Raw genomic sequence first — 21,000 nt, forward strand, 5'->3', positions numbered from 1 at the left:
CCATTAAAGCAGCATATTAGCTACGGTCTCTGCTCATTTCTGATTATTCTACAACCCTGGTTCATACTCCCTAAAAATGACTGAGTCAACAATGGAAAAAGCCAACCATGGCCAGAGTCCGCAGCAACTTTCAAAATGAAACAGACTCTCTTCAGTCCCTTCTTCCCTGGCCTCTCTTCAATTTCTGATCAATTCAGCCTTCTTTTCTTCTTGAAACCTTCACAAAGCCATTGCTTTCTCCTGCATTGGTTACTACTCCTTCCCATTTGTGGCTGGCTCCTCCTTTTCTGCCTGCCTCTTAAATGCGGGCATTCCCTCAAGTTCTACCCGTGACCCCCCTTCATTCTCACACTACCCATTTGCCAGGAAATCTCTTTGCTCCCATGGACTCAACTCTCACGTATATGCAATGGCTGTCAAGAGTCTGTCCCAGCCCCAATTCCTCTCCTGCACTCCAGCGCCACCTACCGAACTGCAGCGCAGACGACTCCACCTCCATGTTCCATTTTCAATTCAACGGGCCAGAAGCTGGACTGTCTCTTTTTTCCTAAACCCTGCTCCTAGTCCTCTACATTCCCCGCTCCTGGTGAATGGAAATGTCAATCACCACCTCATCTCTAAACCTGCCAGTTCCCTGGACTCTTCCCTCTCCGTCACCACCCTGCTGCATTGGCAAGAAGACTTCGTTGACGGTACTTCCATTTTTCTCATCACTTCCTCCTCCTCCACCCCCTGCTGCATTCAAGTCCTCCCCATCTTGCTCTTGGTGAACTAACAGTCCATCCATGTAAAACACTGTCAGGTTCTTTAACATTTGTTGAGTGAAGAGGTGGACCGTGTTCTAACATTTTCCTATTTGCAGTCTTACTCCACCCTGATTCATATTCTGCACTGCAGGCAGAATGATATTCTGAACCCCAAACCTCATCCTTTTCTTCTCTGCTTAAACACGTTATGGTTTTCAACTCTGGGGTATTTAAAATACCCAAAGTAGTTAAATACTTCCATGGGACCCTATCACCTAAAAGGCAGAGTAAATTGTCCTTAGCATGATCAAAGCTATCCAAAATAAAACCCCCTCCCCGGCTTTCCAGAAGACTCTCTGACTAGATCTTAGACTCTGCATCTAGCTCCACCTATAGCTTCAAGTCCCAAGTGCACCAGAGTAACCCCCACCAAGCAGGACCTTTGCTTATACTGCAGTCCCAACTCCTCCCCTTCAGCCATGTCCATCCATTTTCAAAATCACCTGAAGCATCAGCTCCTCCACAAAACCTCTGTGACCCGCCCCTCTTTCCAGAGGTAGCAGGAGGGTGAGGAGTAACCCCATTCCCTTTTGTATCCTCTGCCCACTTAATCTATACAGACAGCTATCTGCGTATTATAAAACTGTAGATGCAGTAAGAAAACAATGTTCTTCACGTACAATTCTCTACAATAAGCTTCTGGAGTACAAAATCTGTCTCTCATTCATCTTTGCATCCCTCCAGCCAAGTCCAGTGCATGGCACTTGATAAATGTTTATGGAATAGAGCAATGAATAGGACATTACACAGCTCAAATAATAAATACTCAAGGCCTAAGGGAATTCAGAGTAAAGGCACTTTCAAGTGTGGAAAGGGTTGATATGAAAGTTTTCCTGTTTCAAGTCAGAGTTCGAATAAAAATAGAGTCAGAATATAGTTTGGCCAAGAAAAGGTTATCACTAAGGTAACTATATAATGACACTTCAGAGAATGAAAGGGGTTGCTACTGGTAATTACAGTAAGACTAGCGGTGTGAAACAGAAATGTAAAATGGGATATGTGCTGCTCTGCAAATCTTAAGAACTAAATTAATTGTTTTAAGAATGGCATGAAATATTAATTACCAAAAGAAAATTGAGATCATCTATTTTCCTGGCTGTCTCACACTAATTTTCAGAACTTCTGTATGAGAAGAAATTTCCAAGACACTGTTCCCAACTTTCTATTCAGAAGCAAACATCACTGGTTGCCCACCAAACACATGTTCCCTACAATCCTTGCCATCGGAAATGCAATTTTGTTCAAGTGCTGAAACTCCTCCCTACCTCCCCTCTCACAGTGACCTGGAAAAAATTCCTAATTACAAACTAATCATGGGGCACTCATTCCCTATGCATGAGGCTGATTACAATGTGGGCATAGGACCCGCATTAGAGCCATTAGATATCAGAGGAGGTAGGTTCCATGGGGTGTTTCTGCAATGCACATGTACTGTTTCTATAATAATGAAAAGTTCTACAGGCAAATGTCTTTATGACCTTAGGGTCGAAAAGAAAAAAATACCCAAGTGTGACAATTATAAAGTAAAGTTTTATAAATTCAATGACATTAAAATAAATTCTGTCCATCAAAAGATTAAAAGATGTAAAAGTCAAACCACAAATCAGAAGATATTAATATTTCCAAAACCACATATAACTGGGAAAAGATGGTAATAAATAAGTCCTCTGGATTCATGAGAAAAAAGACAAAAATCCCTCTAGAAAATGGGCAAAAGTTAGCGATAGGTATTTCACTGAAAATGATACACTAAAATCTTATAAAAAGATACTCAAATTCATTAGTAATCAAGGAAATGCAAATTAAAACTATGAGATAAAATTCACACCACCACATTTTCAAAATTAAATATCAATACCATACAACCCAGCTATTCCACTACTGAGTATTTGTCCACAGAAAATGAAAACACTAATTCAAAAAGATGTATGCACTCCTAGGTATGCAGCATCATTTACAGTACCCAAGTAAGGAAGCAACCTAAGTGCCCATCAACAGATGATAAAGATGTGGTACACAGACACACACACACTCTGGAACATTACTCAGCCATAAAAAAGAAACATCTTGCCATTTACAACACAGATGGACCTAGAGGGTAAAGTGCAAGTGAAATACACAAGACAGAGAAAAACAAATACTATATGACTTAACTTGTATGTGGAATCTAAAAACAAATGAAATATAAACAGACTCATAGACATAGAGAACAATCTGGTAGCTGCCAGAGAGGCAGGAGAAGGGGATGGGAGGGTCGATATGCAAAACAGGGGGAAGGGATTAAAAGGTACAAACTTCCAGTTATAAAATAAATAAGACATGGGGATAGAATGTATGGTATAGGGAATGTAGTTAAAAATATGTAAAACTTTGTATGGTGAAAGATGGTAGCTAGATTTATCATGGTGATCACTTCCTAATGTACATAAATGTTGAATCACTATGTTATATACCTGAAACTAATATAATATTGCGTGTCGACTACACGTCAATAAAAATGAATGAATGAATACTAAGTGCTGATAAGAATTTTGAGTTACAGGAAATTGGTTCGATCATTTTAAAAAATAATTTGGCATAATCTTGTGAATCAAAACATTTCGTGACCATAATCCAGCAATTCTATTTACAGATACATATACTAGAGCAGTGTTTTATAAACTTAGGATAGTGATTCACTCAATTTAGTAGTTTCTAACCACCTTTATTAAATAAAATAGTATAGAACAGAAAAATTATCACAGTACATTTTACGTGGTATAAAGTTAGGTATTACCTTGTGAAAATTCACTCCTTCTCTCTCTCTCTCTCTCTCTCTCACACACACACACACACACACACGGACACAAATGCATTTCTTACTATGGGCCATGAGCCAAAGAACTTGAAAGCAACTTTCTTTGCATATGTTCTCCAAGAGATCTGCAGAAACAGCATTATGCATCACAGAAAAACCCCAAAACTCTTCTTCTATAAATAGACAACTAACTTGTAGCATATGCATTCACGGGCATGCTATACAACAGTGATAAAGCCAATTATGGTAACATGTATCATGTGTTCTCAAAAACATACATTTAAGCAAGGAAATCAAGTCACAGAATAACACACCAAGTATGAATCTTTATATGAAGATTTCTTAAAATATGCAATTTCAGGGAATTTAATTATGGTAAAACTAAAATGAAAAAGAAGGTAATGGATTTCTGTTTCCAGTCCAGCATGTAAAGAGGTTACAAGTCATCACTGCCTCCTAATGGCAAGCAAAAGCTCAAAATGAACAACTCTTCTTAGATCCATCAGAGAAGTGAGATCACAGGGCAAACTGCTGCCCCAAAACTTGGAAACAGATAGGTATATTCAGAGAACCACAACTTCCTGGAGCAGAAATCTTTGTGGGAACAAGTACCAGGGTATGAAGATCTGGACTGTAAAGGACACTGCTGGAGGCTCAGTGTGGGAAAGGCTGAGAGTTAAAAACAGCAAGGAAATAGTCATAAGGGGCCCCCATACTTTTGTGAGGAGCTCTGTCACATTCTCCGGATGAAGACTGGAAAAAATCCCCTCTTGCTTCTGGCAGGAAGAGGAGAAAAGTAATCACTTGGAAATACACCAGAGCATTCTGCTCTTAACAAAGCCTGCCCTCCAGACACACTATTTTACCAGATCCTAACCCATTAGGGTTTAATCAGAGCCTACCAACCCAGGAGAAGGAAAATACCCAATTCCAGTCTGCTCTGGCCTTCTACATGAAGGGAAGAGAAATACCCTACTCCAGTCCCCTCTAGCCACCCTAAAGAGGGTGGAGGAGGAAAAAAGAACAATTGTTTGTGAAGTTCATAGCACAGGGACAAGGCTCATAAAAGACTGAGACTTAATCATAGGACTATAGAACACTCCCCCTCCTTCAATGCCTTACTACTATATTAATTACTAAAGGCCTATTTACTGAAGTTCTTTTTACTCAGTACATCACGTCCACCTTTCAAAAGAAATTACAAGCCATATTAAAAGGCAATCAATCAATCAATACCCCCACAGCTTAAAGAGACAGAGAAAGCATCAGATATGGCAAGGATGTTGGAATTATCAGATTGGGAATTTAAAACAACTATAACTAATATGCTAAGAACTCCAGTGCAAAAAGTAGACAGTATGCAAGAATGGATGGGTAATGTAAGCAGAGAGATGGAAATGCTAAGAAAGAATCAAAAAGAAAAGCCAGAGATCAAAAACACTAGCAGAAATGAAGAATGCCTTTGATGGGCATATTAGCAGACTGAATGCAGCTGAGGAAAGAATCTCTGAGCTTGAGGATATGTCAACAGAAACTTCTAAACCAGAAAAGCAACACGAAAAAGACTGAAAAAAAGAAAATATGGAACAGAGCACCTAACAACTAAGAGACAACTACAAAAGGTATAATGTACATGTAATGGGAATACCAGAAAAAGAAAGGAACAGAAGCAATATTTGAAGCAATAGTGACTAAGATTTCCCCCACAAATTAAAGTCAAACACCAAACCAAAGATCCAGGATAATAACAGGATAAATGCCCCCCAAGACCACACGTAGGCATAACATATTCAAACTGCAGAAAATCAAAATTAAAGAAAAAAGTACTGGAAGAAGCCAGAGGGGGTTGGGAAACCTAACCTATAGAAGAACAAAGATAGGAGTAATACCCAGCTTCTTTTTTTTTTTAAGATTTTATTTATTTATTTGACAGAGAGGCAGCAAGAGAGGAAACACAAGCAGGGGGAGTGGGAGAGGGAGAAGCAGGCTTCCCACTGAGCAGGGAGCCCGATGTGGGGCTCGATCCCAGAATGCTGGGATCATGACCTGAGCTGAAGGCAGACGCTTAACAACTGAGCCACCCAGGTGCCCGATACCCAACTTCTCCTTGGAAACCATGCAAGTATGAAAGCGTATAATATGGGGCGCCTGGGTGGCACAGCGGTTGAGCGTCTGCCTTCGGCTCAGGGCGTGATCCCAGCGTTCTGGGATCGAGCCCCACATCAGGCTCCTCTGCTATGAGCCTGCTTCTTCCTCTCCCACTCCCCCTGCTTGTGTTCCCTCTCTCACTGGCTGTCTCTATCTCTGTCAAATAAATAAATAAAATCTTAAAAAATAATAATAATAATCTAAGTGTCCACCTTAGGAAACTAGAAAAAGAAGAGCAAATTAAATATAAAGTAAACAGAAGAAATAATAAAAATTAGAGCAGATATCAATGAAATTAAAAATAGGAAATAATACAAAAATGTCAACAAAACCAAAAGCTGGCTCTTTGAAAAGATCAATAAAATCAGTAAGTCTTTAGGTTAAGAAAAAAAGTTTCTTATTATTACTAATATGAGAATGAAAATGAGGACATCACTACAGAACCAATGAAGATCAAAAGGATAATAAAGCAATATTATGAACAACTCTATGCCCACAAATTCAATAATTTAGATAAAAAGAACCAATTCCTTGAAAGATAAATCTGCCAATTCACACAGGAATAGATATTATGAATAGGCTTATATCTATAAAGAAATTGACCCAATAATTAATAACCTTCTAAAACAGAAAACATTTAAGGAAGAAGTTATACCAATACTCTATAACCACTTCTAGAAGATAGAAATAGAGGGAATACTTCCTAACTCATTCTATGAGGCCAGCATTATCCTAACACTAAAATCAGATGAAGACATTGTAAGAAAACTACAGACCAATATCTGTAATGAACATAGATGCACAAATCCTCAATGATATATTAGCAAATCAGGATCAAGAGGTACAAAATTTCAGTTACTAAATATGTCATAGGTAAAGTATAGCATAGAGAATATAGTCAATAATGTTATAATAAAAAGAATTAGCAAATCAAAATCCAATAATGTATAAAAACAATTATACACCATGACAAGTAAGATTTATCTGAACTACGCAAGGCTGATTCAACATCTGAAAATCAATTAATGTAATCCATCACATCAACAGACCAAAAAAGGAAAAAACACATAATCATATCAACATATGCAAAAAAAAAAAAAAACCCACCACACACACATTTGACAAAATCCAGCACCCATTCATGATAAACGTCTCAGAAAATTAGGAATAGAGGGGAATTTCCTCAACTTGATAAAAAGCATCTGCAAAAAACCTACAGCTACCATCATACTTAATGGTGAGAAACTAGAAGCTTTCCCACTAAGATCAGGAAAAAGGCAAGCATGTCCTCTCTGATCACTCCTTTTCAATATCATACTGGAAGTCCTCGCTAACACAATAAGAGAAGAAAATGAAACAAAAAGTATACACTTTGGGAAGGAGGAAATTTTATTTGCAGATGACATGATTGTCTATGTAGAAAATTTCAGAGTCAACAACGACAACAACAAAACCTCCTGGAACTAATAAGCAATAGCAGCAAGGTTGCAGGATACAAGGTTAATATACCAAAGTCAGTCACTTTCCTATATACCAGAAGTGAACACACGGAATTTGAAATTAAAAACAAGGGGCCTCAGTGTCTCCATCAGTTAAGCATCGGCCTTTGGCTCAGGTATGATCCCAGGGTCCTGGGAAGAGCCCCACGTCAAGCTCTCAGCTCAGTGGGGAGTCTGCTTCTCCCTCTCCCTCTCACCCTCCCCCCGCCAACATTCATGCTCTTGCTCACGCTCTCTCTCTCTCAAATGAGTAGTCTTTAAAAAAAAGTTTGAAATAAAAAACAATACTATATGCATTAGCACCAAAAAAAAAAAAAATGAAGATTTAGGTATAATCTAACAAAATATGCACAAGCTTTATACAAGGAAAAGTATAAAACTCTGTTGAACCAAAGAACTAATTAAATGAAGAGGTATCCCATCTCATAGACTCAATATTATCAATATATCAGTTCTTCCCTAATTAATCTATAGATTCGATGCAATCCCAATCAAAATCTAGCAAGTTATTTTGTGGATATCAATAAACTGATTCTAAAGTTTATATCGAGAGGTAAAAGACCCAGAATAACGAACACAATATTGAAGGAGAAAAGCAAAGTCAGAGGACTGACACTATCTGACTTAAAGACTTAGTATAAAGCTACAGGAATCAACAGCATGTAACACTGGTGAAAGAATAAACAGAAAGATCAATAGAACAGAACAGAGTGCCCAGAAATAGACCCCCATAAATAGAGTCAATCAATTTTGACAAAGGAGCAAAGGCAATACAATGTAAGCAAAGACAGTCTCAATAAATGGGGCTGGAACAACTGGACATCCACATGCCAAAAAAAACGTATCTAGACATAGACTTTTCACCCTTCGCAAAAGTTAACTAAAAATGGAGTATATATCTAACTGTAAAGTGCAACACTACAAAACTCCTGGAAGATAACAGGAGAAAATCTAGATGACCCTGGACGTGGCAATGATTTTTTAGGTACAACACCAAGGGCATAATCCGTGACAGAAGGAATTGATGAGCTGGACTGAGCGGAACCGTTAAAACGCAGTAATAAAAAAATGAAAAATCCAATTTAAAAACGAGTGAAAGACCTGAACAGACACCATGAAAAGATATATCGATGGCAAATAAGCATATGAAAAGATGCTCCACATGGAATGTCACTGGAGAACTGTACATTAAAACAACGAAATACTACTCTATACCTATTAGAATAGCCAAAACCCGAAACACTGACACCACCAAATGCTGACAAGAATGTGGAGCAACAGGAACTCATTCAGTACTGGTGGGAATGCAAAATGATGCAGCCACCTGGAAAACCATAGGGCAGATTCCCATGAAAATAAACATACTCTCACCATCCAATCCGGTAACTGCACTCCTTGTATCTATTCAAAGAAGTTTAAAACTCCCATCCACACAAGAATCTGCACACACAGGTTTTCAGCCTCTTTATTCATAAGTATAAACTCAGGAGCCACTAAGATGTCTCTCGGGGGCAAACTGTGGTACATTCTAGACAACGGAATATTCAGCACTAAAAAGAAATGAGCTATCAAGCCATGAAAAGACTTGGAGGAACCTTAAATGAATAACAGTACTAAGTGAAAGAGGTCAATCTGGAAAAGCTACATACTGTATGATTCCAATTATATGATATTCTGGAAAAGGCAAAACTATGAAGACGGTAAAAAGATCAGTGGTTGCCAGGGGTGAGAGGGGAGGGAGGGAGGACCAGAAAGAGCACCGAGGAATTTCAGGGCTACGAAACTGCTCTGTGACATTACAGTGGTGGCTACATGTCATTACACATCTGGCAAAACGCACAGACCGTACAACAAACACCAAGAGTAAATCCTAATGGAAACGCTGGACTTCAGGTGATAGCCATGTGTTCATGTAGCTTCATCAGTTATGACAAACGTGCCGCCCTAGTGGGGATGTTGCTAGTGGGGGTGGCTGGGCACGTGTGAGGGTCCGGGAGTATGTGGGAAATCTCTGCCCCTTCCTCTCCACTCCTCTGTAAACCTAGAACTGCTCTAAAAATAAGTCTATTTTTTTTTTAAGTTAAAAAAAGGGGAATGACAAAACCAAAACTCAGGAGAGGGTGACAGAAGGTGATGGGTTGCAGATAGAAACAAAGGCCTTCTAGGATCCTGGTTAATTCTTAAGCTGAGTGACAAATCCCCAAATGGATCATTGATGACTTTTCTGAGTCATTGGATTTAGATCCCCCCCCAATCGTGCTGACCTTAGAAGATAACAGCTTTTCCATATTGCTTGAACCCCATTTTGACTGGTGTTTTTTGTTATTCATAGTTAAAATCACTCAAACTGATGGCCTCTTAATTGAATGCAGTACAACCGGGATCTGATTTAGCATGTCATCATTTCCTCCTATTCTGTTTGTCTAAACTATCATTAGAACTTTGTATTAGTTACCCCCCAACTATAAAAAAGACTTGTTTGGGGAAGAAAAAAAAAAAGAGGCTGTAATTAAAACAGCTCAGTATTTTTCCAATCCTAAAGGGTATCTTCCTTGAAAACACTCTGATTAAGCACGTGTGATACCAAAGACAATCAAGACTTTCTAAAAAATCTATAAATCACCAAACAGATAAGGAGTCAGGCTTGTGCTCTTGCCCTCCGTAGGGAGCAGCTTAATCTGGCCGGAAGATCACACATTTCCCATTGGAGCTACAGGCTGGAGGTCAGACCACAGGGCTGAATTCAGCTACCACGGGAGTTCTTAAAGGAGAGCAAACTAGGAAACGAAGAGATTTTGTTCAGAGAGGGGCATGGTCTCTGCTGTTTTGGCCAGAGAAATAAAGAGCAGTGGTTTCTCCACAGACAAGTCCTATACTGGAGACTGCATCCTGCTTAGGAGAGGACTTCCATCCCACCTACTTGCAGATATGAAAAAATGCACAGACCAGAAATGGGGTGGGCAACAGAGGGACATACACAGGCACATGCCATTTATTCTATCTACCAGACACTATGAGCCCAGCCCTTCACCTGCATGCTTCCATTTAATCCTCAAGACAACCCCGCAAAAGCAAGTGTGCTCATCTCACAGGACGAAGATGCAGAGAGGCTGGGTAAACTGCCAAAGGCCGCCCACCAGGGCTTGGTGGGGCAGAGAGTCAAACCCACGTCTGTCCCACTCTAAAGCTCATATTTTTCTCTTCATCATCAAACCCAAGAACCACAAAGAACACCACAGAACAACTCAGTCCTGGAGCATTACCTCTTCGCAGGGCCTCCAAGGCTTCCCCCCACATCTCTTGCCCTCTCCGGTCAAGTGCATTGCTGGCCGCACCGCCAAGATGCAGACCCCGCTAAGTTCAGCAGGATTCCATTAGGAAAAGGGATTCCTACCATCCTCGCTTCCTGCACCACAAAGTCTGGCCCTCACATCCATCGTCCGCCTCACACATGCATCATCTCGGCCACAAGAGGAGCAAGGTTAAAAAAACAAACAAACCAGGGGGGGCGTTGCTCACAGCAGCTACACCCTGTCTGCCCCAGTCCAGCCCCAGTCTGAGGCTACCTCTTGCTGTTATACTGACACAGTTGCCACAATTACCTAAGGTCCAACAAGACACAGCCCTCAGGAGCGAGGCGCTGCCGTAGATGGCGTGCATGTACATGAGGTGGACCATCAGCTCCGCCAGCCACCAATAGCAGAGGAGGCGACCCAGCCCCACGGCAAAGGCGGAAAGGCTGGACTTCAGCGAGCAGTACTCTTGCTGCTGCATCTAAAGTAGAAACAAAAGAAGTCATTAGGTTGCGCCTTCGTGTTTTAGATCCTCCAGAGTCCCCTACACAGTATTTCTAGTAAACTTCTCACAAACATTATTGCTCCATCTACCCAAAGAGGGTTGGTTTCATTATTCATTGTCCTTGGGTGAAAAAGCCTTTGGGGGGGGGGGTCAACCAAGCTGGGGTGGGGTCAACGAGCTGGCCTCGTGCCAAGAACCAAGATGGGTCCTGCTCCCTTCACCCCAGCAACAGCCCTGCAAACACCCAGCGTAGAGGGCAGCACCTGACGTAGCCTCCCTCAGGACTCTGGGGGGTCTCCTTGGGCTCAGGTGTCACCCTGCCTGTCTTCAGCCATCACCCACCCACACGGAAGGCTGGTAAAAGTAGGGCCAAGTCAGGAAGGGGCACAGGACTGGTAAGAGAAAGGGACAATGAGAGACAGAGCCTGAGAACAAGGGGAAAATCTGATGGGGGTGTGTCGTCTTACCTGAAGTTGTTTTTGAAACAAGGCAGAATAAACACAAACAGAGACAGTACACAGGACAAGTCTCCGGCTCCACAGACAGCGCGGTATGACAGTTAGGGATGTGGACTTTGCAGCCAGAGTCGGGATCGGATTCTAGCACAAACCACACAGCTGTGTGACCCTGAGCAGGTTACTTAATCTCTCTGAGGCTCGGTTCCCTCGTACATAAAGTGAAAAAAATGGTCACAACTAAATATGGTAACATGTATGAAGTACTAAGCACAGCACCCGGCATATAGAAAGCACTGGCTCATTGGTACTTAGTGTCTGGTAGGCTATGTGCCTCCTACTGCACCTTCTTCACATGCTCCCCTCATAGCATCCCAGACCACCAGCTACAGGGCAGAATCAGGACACAGGTCAGAACCAAACACCAAAGGTGAGAGAAGGACGTTTGGAATTTTCCCGGACCCAGACAGACTACGGAGACTTCACTCAACATGTACGGACAACACAGAACCAATCTGATCACAGCACCTGGGTTCTGGGTCCTGCCTCGTTGCCTGCTGTTTGGGGACGCACAACAGCTTAAAACACAAATGCTGAAGCGCAGAAGCACCTCACAGGACGTGTGTGAGCTCCGTTTCAGCCGTGCACCACTAGACAGACACACACACACACACACGAGAGCATGTGAGCGTTCGGGTCTTACTCTGACAACATTCTATTAGACCGAAGCCTGCCCTGTAATGCAGAGCAGAGGCTGATGCAGACATAAAGCATGAAGTTGAATCCACCAACACTCGCTGGCACCTGTTGACAATCTGACCTCCCGACACAACCCGGACAGGAAAGGCCTGTTCCTGGGGCCTCTCGGGCTTCCAGGCACCCTGAACGTCAAAGGCACCAGGGGTCCCGCGGCAGCCGGGGGTGATAGACACTGCCCTCAGACAGGAAGGAAAATCTGCATGCCAGGAGATTTATTTTTACTCCACTTTGACCGTACCTTCTACCACTTTCTGAGACTGACCTCTCAGCGCAAGACACCGGCTGCAGAAATTCTGGCAGGCTCGGGAGCATCACAGTAACGCACACAAAAAGCTCGCTCCCTTTTGCCGTCTGCCTGGGTCGCTACACCAAGGAGAGCTCGTTGGTTTAATATTTTTTAACGTAAACTGATCAAACTAACAGGAATTTCCTTTCTCTGTTCGCTTTCCACGGTTGGCCTTGGTCTGCCCTGTGCCCAGCCATACCAACCTGCCTTGTTAGAAGCATCAGTAACTGTGGGGAGGGATCGACCAGGTCATCTGGGAAGGCTTCTCCTGGAAGGAACACTGGGCACGTCAGGGCTCTGCAGACCCACACGGACCACAGCCAACTGCAACCACAGCTGAACTGCATCCCTTTCCAGGGACAAATGAGGGTGGTGCTCATTTGAACGCACACCTTAAGTGTGCGTGCTCTGCAAGACCGTACAGTCCCTGGAGTGGATCTGGAGGCCAACGGATGGGTAAAGCCTCGATGCAGACACGCCTACTTGCCCAACCATTCACGTCTGTTATTGAATGGAGAAGAAAAGGAAATAACCCAAACGTGCAGCAGTGGGAGGTTGGTCAAAAGCATGAGTACACCTCAATATTATATTGCCATGAAAACTACTCTTTCAGTGTGAATAAATAATGAAAGACCGGAAAGATACACATCAAAATAGCAACAGTGATTGTACTCTTTTGGGTAAGATTTTTACATTGTTTTTGACAATTGGTTATTTTTATAATAAGGGGAAAGTAACGGAACTTCACAATATTGTGAAGACTTGGGTCCTCTCTGCTTATGAGGCAAGGCCCTCTACGTCTTCACCCTTCTAAAAAAATGTCTAGCTTCAGGATCTCCCCTCGGCAGCCCGGCGTCCTCTACGGGTAAGTACTCTGCTCACTCTGCTACAACAGACCCATCTTTACTTCTCCTCAACTTCCCACGTCACTAGTAGACTTGCTGAGGTCCTCTTTGTTCATTCTTTTCCAGCTCTCTAAAGCAAATTCATTTTGACCTCACTGCCATCAGCATATGAGGAAACAATTATGAACATAATGTCTGTTGGTCTGTGGAGACCGGAAGAGTTCACACCAAGACAGTCGGCTAAGCTAAGACATGAAGATGCATGTAAACCATTCCAGACCACAGGTGGTCCCTTCTTGGTGCCACACTCTTGGAGGGAACCAAGTCCCTGGCTGAATATGACAACGGCCTCAAGAGCAGTGTGGACAGAACACAATCGTCACACAACAGAATGTGGAGACACTGGAGAGTGTCTAAATAAGCAACTTTGCACATGGCACGTCGGCCCCTGAGTGTAAGCCCACCCAAAGCTCAGGTCTCCTGAAGGCCAGACCTGTACCTGAGGCCTCATAGCATCACTGGGTGTGCAGCCCCAGACCCGGGAGCAGAGAAGCAGCCGGACAGGAGGGGAGCCCCACCAGGCAATCAGAAAAACATGTCTACCCAATCACCTCTTAGCTCCAGGCATTGCCATTCAAGTTCGGTTCAGAGGCCTGCCTTAGCTTCCCCAGATAATGTGCAGTCTAAAATGACACAAATATCTGTCATTAAGGAGAAACATGAGGTGCATTTTGTCGCTGATTGGCTTCCCAATAATGGCTTATCTACTCTCCCCAGGGCAAAACTTCTCTACCCGGTTTAATAAGGTTAATTATGTGTCACCACAGGACCAGAAGAAGGCTGGACTTTTCTCTGCAATGTCCCCTTTTTGATGCTGGATGCCACCTCACTCAGAGTAACAGAATCGTCTTCCTTAATCATACAAGTGAATACGGGAGAAGGAAAACAGTCCAGTTTTTTATTCTATGTGCTTGTACTTAAAAAAATGGTTATTCATCTTTCTTTAGAGTCAGATGAGTACAGTCCACTTATACCTTCAATCTACTCCCTTTTATAAATTCAGCATTTGTCCGTTGTCGATCCAGCAGGAACAAAAGGTATGCCATACAGAGCTCACCTAATGAGCAGGGTTGCTCCCTTGTCTGCATGCGAGCATTTCATTTGAGATATCTCAAACTCGGGGAGCGCCATCCTCCAGACCATGGAAACTGCCATCAGTGGGAATTTTTAGTTAAGGCTCCACTAAAAAATACATATTAACTCATCTGCAAAGTGCATTTTAAAACACATTATATTTCAAAACCTCATTTCATGCAAATTGCATAAAAAGGAATATCGAAGCCTTTCAAAGATAGTCGGATGATTAAAGATGACAGTTCTCAAAGATGAAACGTTCTTTCCCTTCGAACACGAATAATACAGATGTTTAAGAGCACCAAACCAAAGCCTTCCCTGGAGCCAGGGTTCGACTCTGCCAACTCTGCTCCCACCTCTACACTGCGTCCAGGGTACTGTAGCCAGGAGTCTTACCCTTTGTAATGGACGAGCATCTCCCCAATCCATGGTCACGGACTGTACCCTACTCCCAACAAAGCCTCCTGTAATCAGGCCTCCCCTCCCCCTGCCCCGGCATCCAGACCACGGTCGGTGGGATTCCTTGGTCTCTGCCACAACAGCAAGTGGCACCCACAGCTGGTACTGCCGCCGCAGGACTGGGGCCTGCTCCAACCAGCTTTAGCCTCCAGACCCAGATGTCACTAGGCCACACTGCGTCCTCTAACTCCTGGAGGGCTGGCTGTCCAACTGGCAGCAAGGCTCACATCTGTACTCCTTTCACCCCGATCTGCATTCTGTTAGCCTCTCTTTGTCTCTGTGTTACCATCTGTAAAGTGCTGGTAACCAGAGTGTCCCTCTTCTCCAGCGTCTGTGAGGATGCAGGAGTTAGCACACGCCAAGTCGGGCTCGGAGCAGGCGCTCAGTGGGTGTTATTTATTACAGTCTGTATTATTCCAGGTGGTCTCTAGAGCCAGAGCCAGAGCCCGCCCCAAACCCCGAGTGGCACAGCTGGGACACTGCCTGCCTGCCCAGCTCTTACCGACCCTGGCCACTCAAGGCCTGGGCCCACCCTGGCACCTGCAGCAACCACCTGCATCTCTCTCCTGAAGAGACAGAATCAACACATGGCCCCTTCTAAGGCCAAGAATGGCCACTGCCCAGGATCCCCTGCAGCTGTGCCCACCTATGAGACGTGACACCCGGGTCTTGGTTCTGGTCTAAACCTATGTTATAATTCACAACCTCGGGAGCTTCCTGGGGTAAAATCTGAAACTGGCCCCTCTACGTGGAGGGCAGGGAGAGAAAGAAGAGGCAGAGCACTCCAGACTGGTAGGCAGCAGGTGTAATGAGCTGAGGAACTTACATACAAGGCTCGTCTTGAGGGGCTGCAAGATCTCCACCCCCACCTACCAAATCTTCAAAGTTTATATAAAGGCCTTAACCGGGTTCAGTCACATATTCAGTCCAGAGGGTCTCGACGACACCTTTCTCTCTCAAGGCTGTGTCCCTGAAATAGCTCCTAGTGGGGAATGGCAGGGGGAATGTACATTCTAAGGACAGGAGAAGGTGTGAGGAGCCTCTAACTGCCTGGGTTCAGCTTGTGGGTCAACCAGCAGTCTCAGCCTCTCCACAACCTTCTCCAATGACCTCCCCCAGAACTGACACATGCTTCCGGCCAAAAATAACAATAACAATAATCTTTAACACTTCCCAGGGTTTACATGTCAAGCTATGTTACCTGTACAACATCGTTTAATCCTTACAGCAATCCTACGAGGGAGGTACTACTATTCTTCCCATTTCAGTGCTAAGGAAACAGGAGTCACAAATACAGCAAGTAATTCACCAAATGCTCTCAAGCCAGAGCAAAGCAGGAATTCAAACCCTGTGACAACAGGGTTGGGCTCCAGGGTGTTTGCTCTTCACCACCACGCAAGCTAACTGTTTGGGCACTGGCTCGTCCACTGGGGGTAGGAGCAGAGCCCTCTGTAAGGAAAAGCTCCCTGGTCCTAGCACACTCTGCCTCACCATCCTCCCCCGCACTAGCCCCCCACTGCACAATTCAGCCTACTCAGAGAAAGATGTGGTGCCCCAGGCTCCAAGCTAAGTGAACAAACAAGCCTCGCGTCTAAGTGCCTCTGCTGATTAAACCTGCCCCCAGCCACCTCAGGGCTCTAGCATCACCCCTAGCTCAGTAGCTGAGTTCCACAGACCACGGGAGAAAAAAATAAAGGGGGCACACGTTCCTGAAACTCCAAATGTCGCCTGAGATGGCCTTCACGTTAAGGGACTGTGGCCTTTTAACAGGAAAATTTTTACCTGCTCACGATCAGTGTGCAAATTTCACATGCCTTACTTCACAGAGGACACCTCTTCTATGCTTCCCTCATCCTGTGTATGCAATTTACATACTAAAAAAATTGGGTGAAAGATACATTCTCCCCAGGCTGCGCCTAATACTATCATTTTATCAACCAGTTTGCCCTTCTGGTTGGTTTCCGTGGTGGGGCTCTGCTGCCCCCTGGTGGCAGAGCCTCATACTCTGGCTCTCATTGACAGGACAACCTAAGAACCATGAATTTCAGTATTACCACTTCATGTTACATTTATTCATTCACTCACACACTCGTTCAGAGTGAACGTGCTTACAAGTTCTTCCAGTTGGCTTTCTTCCCCCTACTAGCACCCTCTTCCTTCGTGGCCTCCCTGAAAGAATTCTTCCACTACTGCCTTAGCTTCCTAGCTAACTGCTCCCTCTTTTTTTATTTTTTTATTTTTTAAAGATTTTATTTATTTATTTATTTGACAGAGAGAGACAGTGAGAGAGAGAACACAAGCAAGGGGAGTGGGAGAGGGAAAAGCAGGCTTCCTGGCAAGCAGGGAGCCCGATGTGGGGCTCGATCCCAGGACCCTGGGATCATGACCTGAGCCAAAGGCAGACGCTTAACAGCTGAGCCACCCAGGCACCCCCTAACTGCTCCCCTTTAAGACCTATTTTTCTCAAAGGGGGTCAGTGCTCCATAAGACCTTCCGTAACTGCAGAAACCTCGCGGCTGTGTTTATTTGCCCTCAGCTTACTAAGCATTTTGCCTTTTCTAGACTGACTTTCCTATAAACTTTCCCAGACCACAGAGAAAGGTTCCAATTTGCCTTCTGGGTTCTCTGCTTTTAGCACGTGCTCCCATTTTGAAAGGAGTGAAAAAGAGAGGGGTAGGACAGACATGCAACCAGAGTCTCCATACCTGAGTCCCTACAGGAAGAAACCTGGTCACCCCCAGCCTTCAGCCCCCGACTCTGCCAAAGAACTCAGGACAGTGGTTCTCCACCTCTAACAGGCAGCAGAATCACCTGGAAGGCCTATTAAATCACATTGCTGGGCCCCACCGCAAAGTGTCTGAATCAGATCTGAGGTGGGGCCCAAGAATTTGCGTTTCTAACAAGTTCGCAGATGCTGCTGCTGCTGCTGGTCCAAAGACCACACTCTGAGAACCGTGGAGTTAGAATATCAGCTGCTACCGCTAACCACCTGTCTCCTACGCGATAATTTTAAACACAAACTTCAAGTTACTTCAAGACAGAAGAGTGATCCTATGTAACCAAACTGAAGTATGAGAAACTATATGCTAAACATATACCTGCCTAGAATATCAATTTCACTTGAAGATTAATGGAGGAAAAGAAGTTAAATAATTTAATTGGCAATTTTTAAAATTGTACATTGTTATAATGTGTATAATGAAATATACAAGAATAAAATGTGTATACACATTAACATATAACGTACAGATAAATATACAAAAGTGTATAATGAAATACACTTCTGAGTACAATGAATAACTGCGTGCAATTTATAAGACAGAATATGAACCCTGCTACCTTTCCAGGGGGCACCTTCCATATTGCCCTTTGGAAATACGCAACACTGCCGCCGGCCCCGCTCTTGGAACTTATTCCAGGCGTGTGTATATGTAGGTACATGCGTGCGTGCATGTGTGCGCTGTGCACAGGCGTGTGCTGTGTTCTCTACGTGCATATGTTGTGCTGTGTGTGAGTGTATGTGTGTGCCTATGTGTTGTTATTCCCACCTCCATCGAGACTGTTCTGTTTTGGTGGTAGGAGATAGAACTGTCCCTCCAGAAACACAGATTTTAGGCATCATCGATTCCTAAACCTCGACTGACTTCCTAAACGCGTTCCATGAGGCTAGCTATGGAAGGAGAACAAAAACTCTAAGAAGGAGGGAAAGGGAGGTGAGAATGACGAAGGCAGCTTGACAGGGGCTTCAGACAAGGCTGCGGGGAAGCTGGGTCCTGGGCAGAAACAGGCACTTGGACCCCAAAACACACCACTACCGTCCACCTCTCTCCAACTCCACTCTGTTGTCTCATCTAGGTCACCCTGAACAATTCCCTGGCGATGACAGTGTTATTTCATAAGCCGTTTACGACAATAAAAGACAACATGGCATTTACCAACCAACAGCTTAGACAGTTTCCCTTTCTACTTTTCCAGGTAACACCATCAGAATTTTTTTTTTCTTTCCCTGAGATGTCTCAGCAGGGGATACCCAGCCCTAAGTTCCTTGATGCGCCCAGTTACTAATCCTGGTTGCCAGAGCCCACCGAAGAGTCGGGGTGGGGGGGTGGAGTTCCTCGAGCCAACATGCACAAGAGACAGGTCAACCTTTATTTCAAATACTTATTTCCCCCCAGTACTTCACTTATTATGTAAGAAGTACCAACAAGAATGTGTCTTCAGCGTGTGGGCACCCCTGAATGGAAAGCCCCGGAGTCTCCTGGACGGCCACGGCCGATACGGAGGGAGGCTTCATCTACAGAATACCAGTCCAGTCCCCAGCGGGCTCTACCTTGGCGATGAACTCCGGGAAGCTGAGGATGGGCCCGTTGTGGAAGACAGGGTAGTAGAAGACATAGGCCACCAGCCAGGGAAAGGAGTAGAAGCCGCTCCCGGCGGGCACCTGCTGCCAGCAGAACTCGAGGCTGAAGCTGGTGTAGTACAGGCAGCGCACGGTCAGCGTGAACTGCAGCAGGTAGTACTCGTTCTCTGTCTGGTACCAGCCTCTCTGCGGAGTCCCAAAAAGAGAACAGCCCTTGAGCGTCAAGGAAGGACACCGCCCAGGCCCCGGGGAAGGCAGAGCAGCCGTCCCATAAAGGGAGGTGAGAACCAGGGGGCAGCAGGTGGATCTCCCTGGTGACGGAAACAAGCTGCGAATGAGCAGTGGGCGGAGGGGTGACTCTGCCACCAGCCATCCACGGAGCGCGAGGCCTGAGGCATGATAATGAAACTTCTCCCGGAGAGGCACCGCTCAGATCCATCCAGACGTGGAGATGGACCACAGCAAGTGGATACCTTGACAGTTCCTCCACTAATTCAGAAGGCAAAGAGAGGCTTATAAAGGTCACCCGGGAGTCCTGCCTGTTGTCGTTCTCGTTATTCATTTGGTTCCACATGTAGCCGAGGACTATTTGCCAAAGAAGCTTTAGAAACACAGTCAAGAAAAATAGTCCCTGCCCCTGATGTATCTAAATTCTCGTAACAGGAGATAGGTATGGAAGTCTATAGTTACAGTGCAACAAGAAAAGAGAAATAATAAGCATGTAGGGGGAGTAAAATTATGGGTCATTTTGTAATCTTTATTCTTCTATATTTTCCATAATACACAGGTATTGTTTTTTTTTTTAATGAGAAAAACAATTTATGGGAATACAAGATAGAAAACTGGGACAAGGGGCGCCTGGGTGGCTCAGTCGTTAAGTGTCTGCCTTCGGCTCAGGGCGTGATCCTGGCGTTCTGGGATCGAGCCCCACATCAGGCTCCTCCAATGGGAGCCTGCTTCTTCCTCTCCCACTCCCCCTGCTTGTATTCCCTCTCTCGCTGGCTGTCTCTCTCTCTCTGTCAGATAAATAAATAAAATCTTTAAAAAAAAAGAAAAAAAAAGAAAACTGGGACAAAGGAAGGAACGGTGAATGTGATGCATGGGGGTACTTTTAGGGTTTCCCACAGAAAAACTAAGCACTGAAGAATTTCTATTCCATGCCCAGGACTTTAGCAGCCACCAAGAAAGACCGAGGGAACTACTTGTACAAAACCATGAAAACCCAAAGCAAGGAGTTTCTGGTCATTTGTTCCCCTTGGGCAGTATTTTGCAAATCTCTAGTCTGCATAATAAATGGAGTGCTCATTCACCACCAACATCCATAACTGATGCTGACTACCCCAAACAAATGACAATTACCATTGGAGTCTGTCTTGTACAGTTGCGAGGTCCCCGAAAAGTTAGGTATGAATTCCTTTTTATTTGTATTGCGGACCTATTTTTAAGCACATGTATTTAAATGATCACCTAGTTAATCACTGTAGGAAGTGTCTTGTCAAGATGGAGCGGTCACCCTACTTTCATAAGTCCAGATTTTAACAGACGTGCTTAAAGTGTTAGCCCCAATCTGTTGGTGAGAGTGAAGAAAAATTAAGATAGTGTAACAGAAAAAATAACTGAATTTTCAAAAGGCTACAATTTTTCCAAAGTCACT

At 44.2% G+C, this 21,000-nt stretch overlaps 1 protein-coding gene across 5 annotated transcripts in view; it reads right to left on the reverse strand.

Moving 5' to 3' along the window:
- The window catches only part of HHAT (hedgehog acyltransferase), a 302,265-nt gene that overhangs the window by 221,548 nt on the left and 59,717 nt on the right, over positions 1-21,000 (reverse strand). For 3 of the 5 annotated variants that reach the window (XM_040636378.1, XM_040636377.1, XM_008701184.2), the window contains 2 exons: positions 19,317-19,532; positions 10,853-11,024 (listed from right to left, as the gene is read on the reverse strand). In XM_040636378.1, the coding sequence (XP_040492312.1) occupies positions 10,853-11,024; positions 19,317-19,532 (388 nt within the window). The remainder of the gene's footprint in view (positions 1-10,852; positions 11,025-19,316; positions 19,533-21,000) is intronic. The other 2 variants (XM_040636380.1, XM_040636379.1) reach the window with 1 other exon arrangement.

The sequence above is a fragment of the Ursus maritimus genome, unplaced genomic scaffold, assembly GCF_017311325.1.
Source record: "Ursus maritimus isolate PB19 unplaced genomic scaffold, ASM1731132v1 scaffold_2, whole genome shotgun sequence".
NCBI classification, from domain to species: Eukaryota; Metazoa; Chordata; class Mammalia; order Carnivora; family Ursidae; genus Ursus; species Ursus maritimus.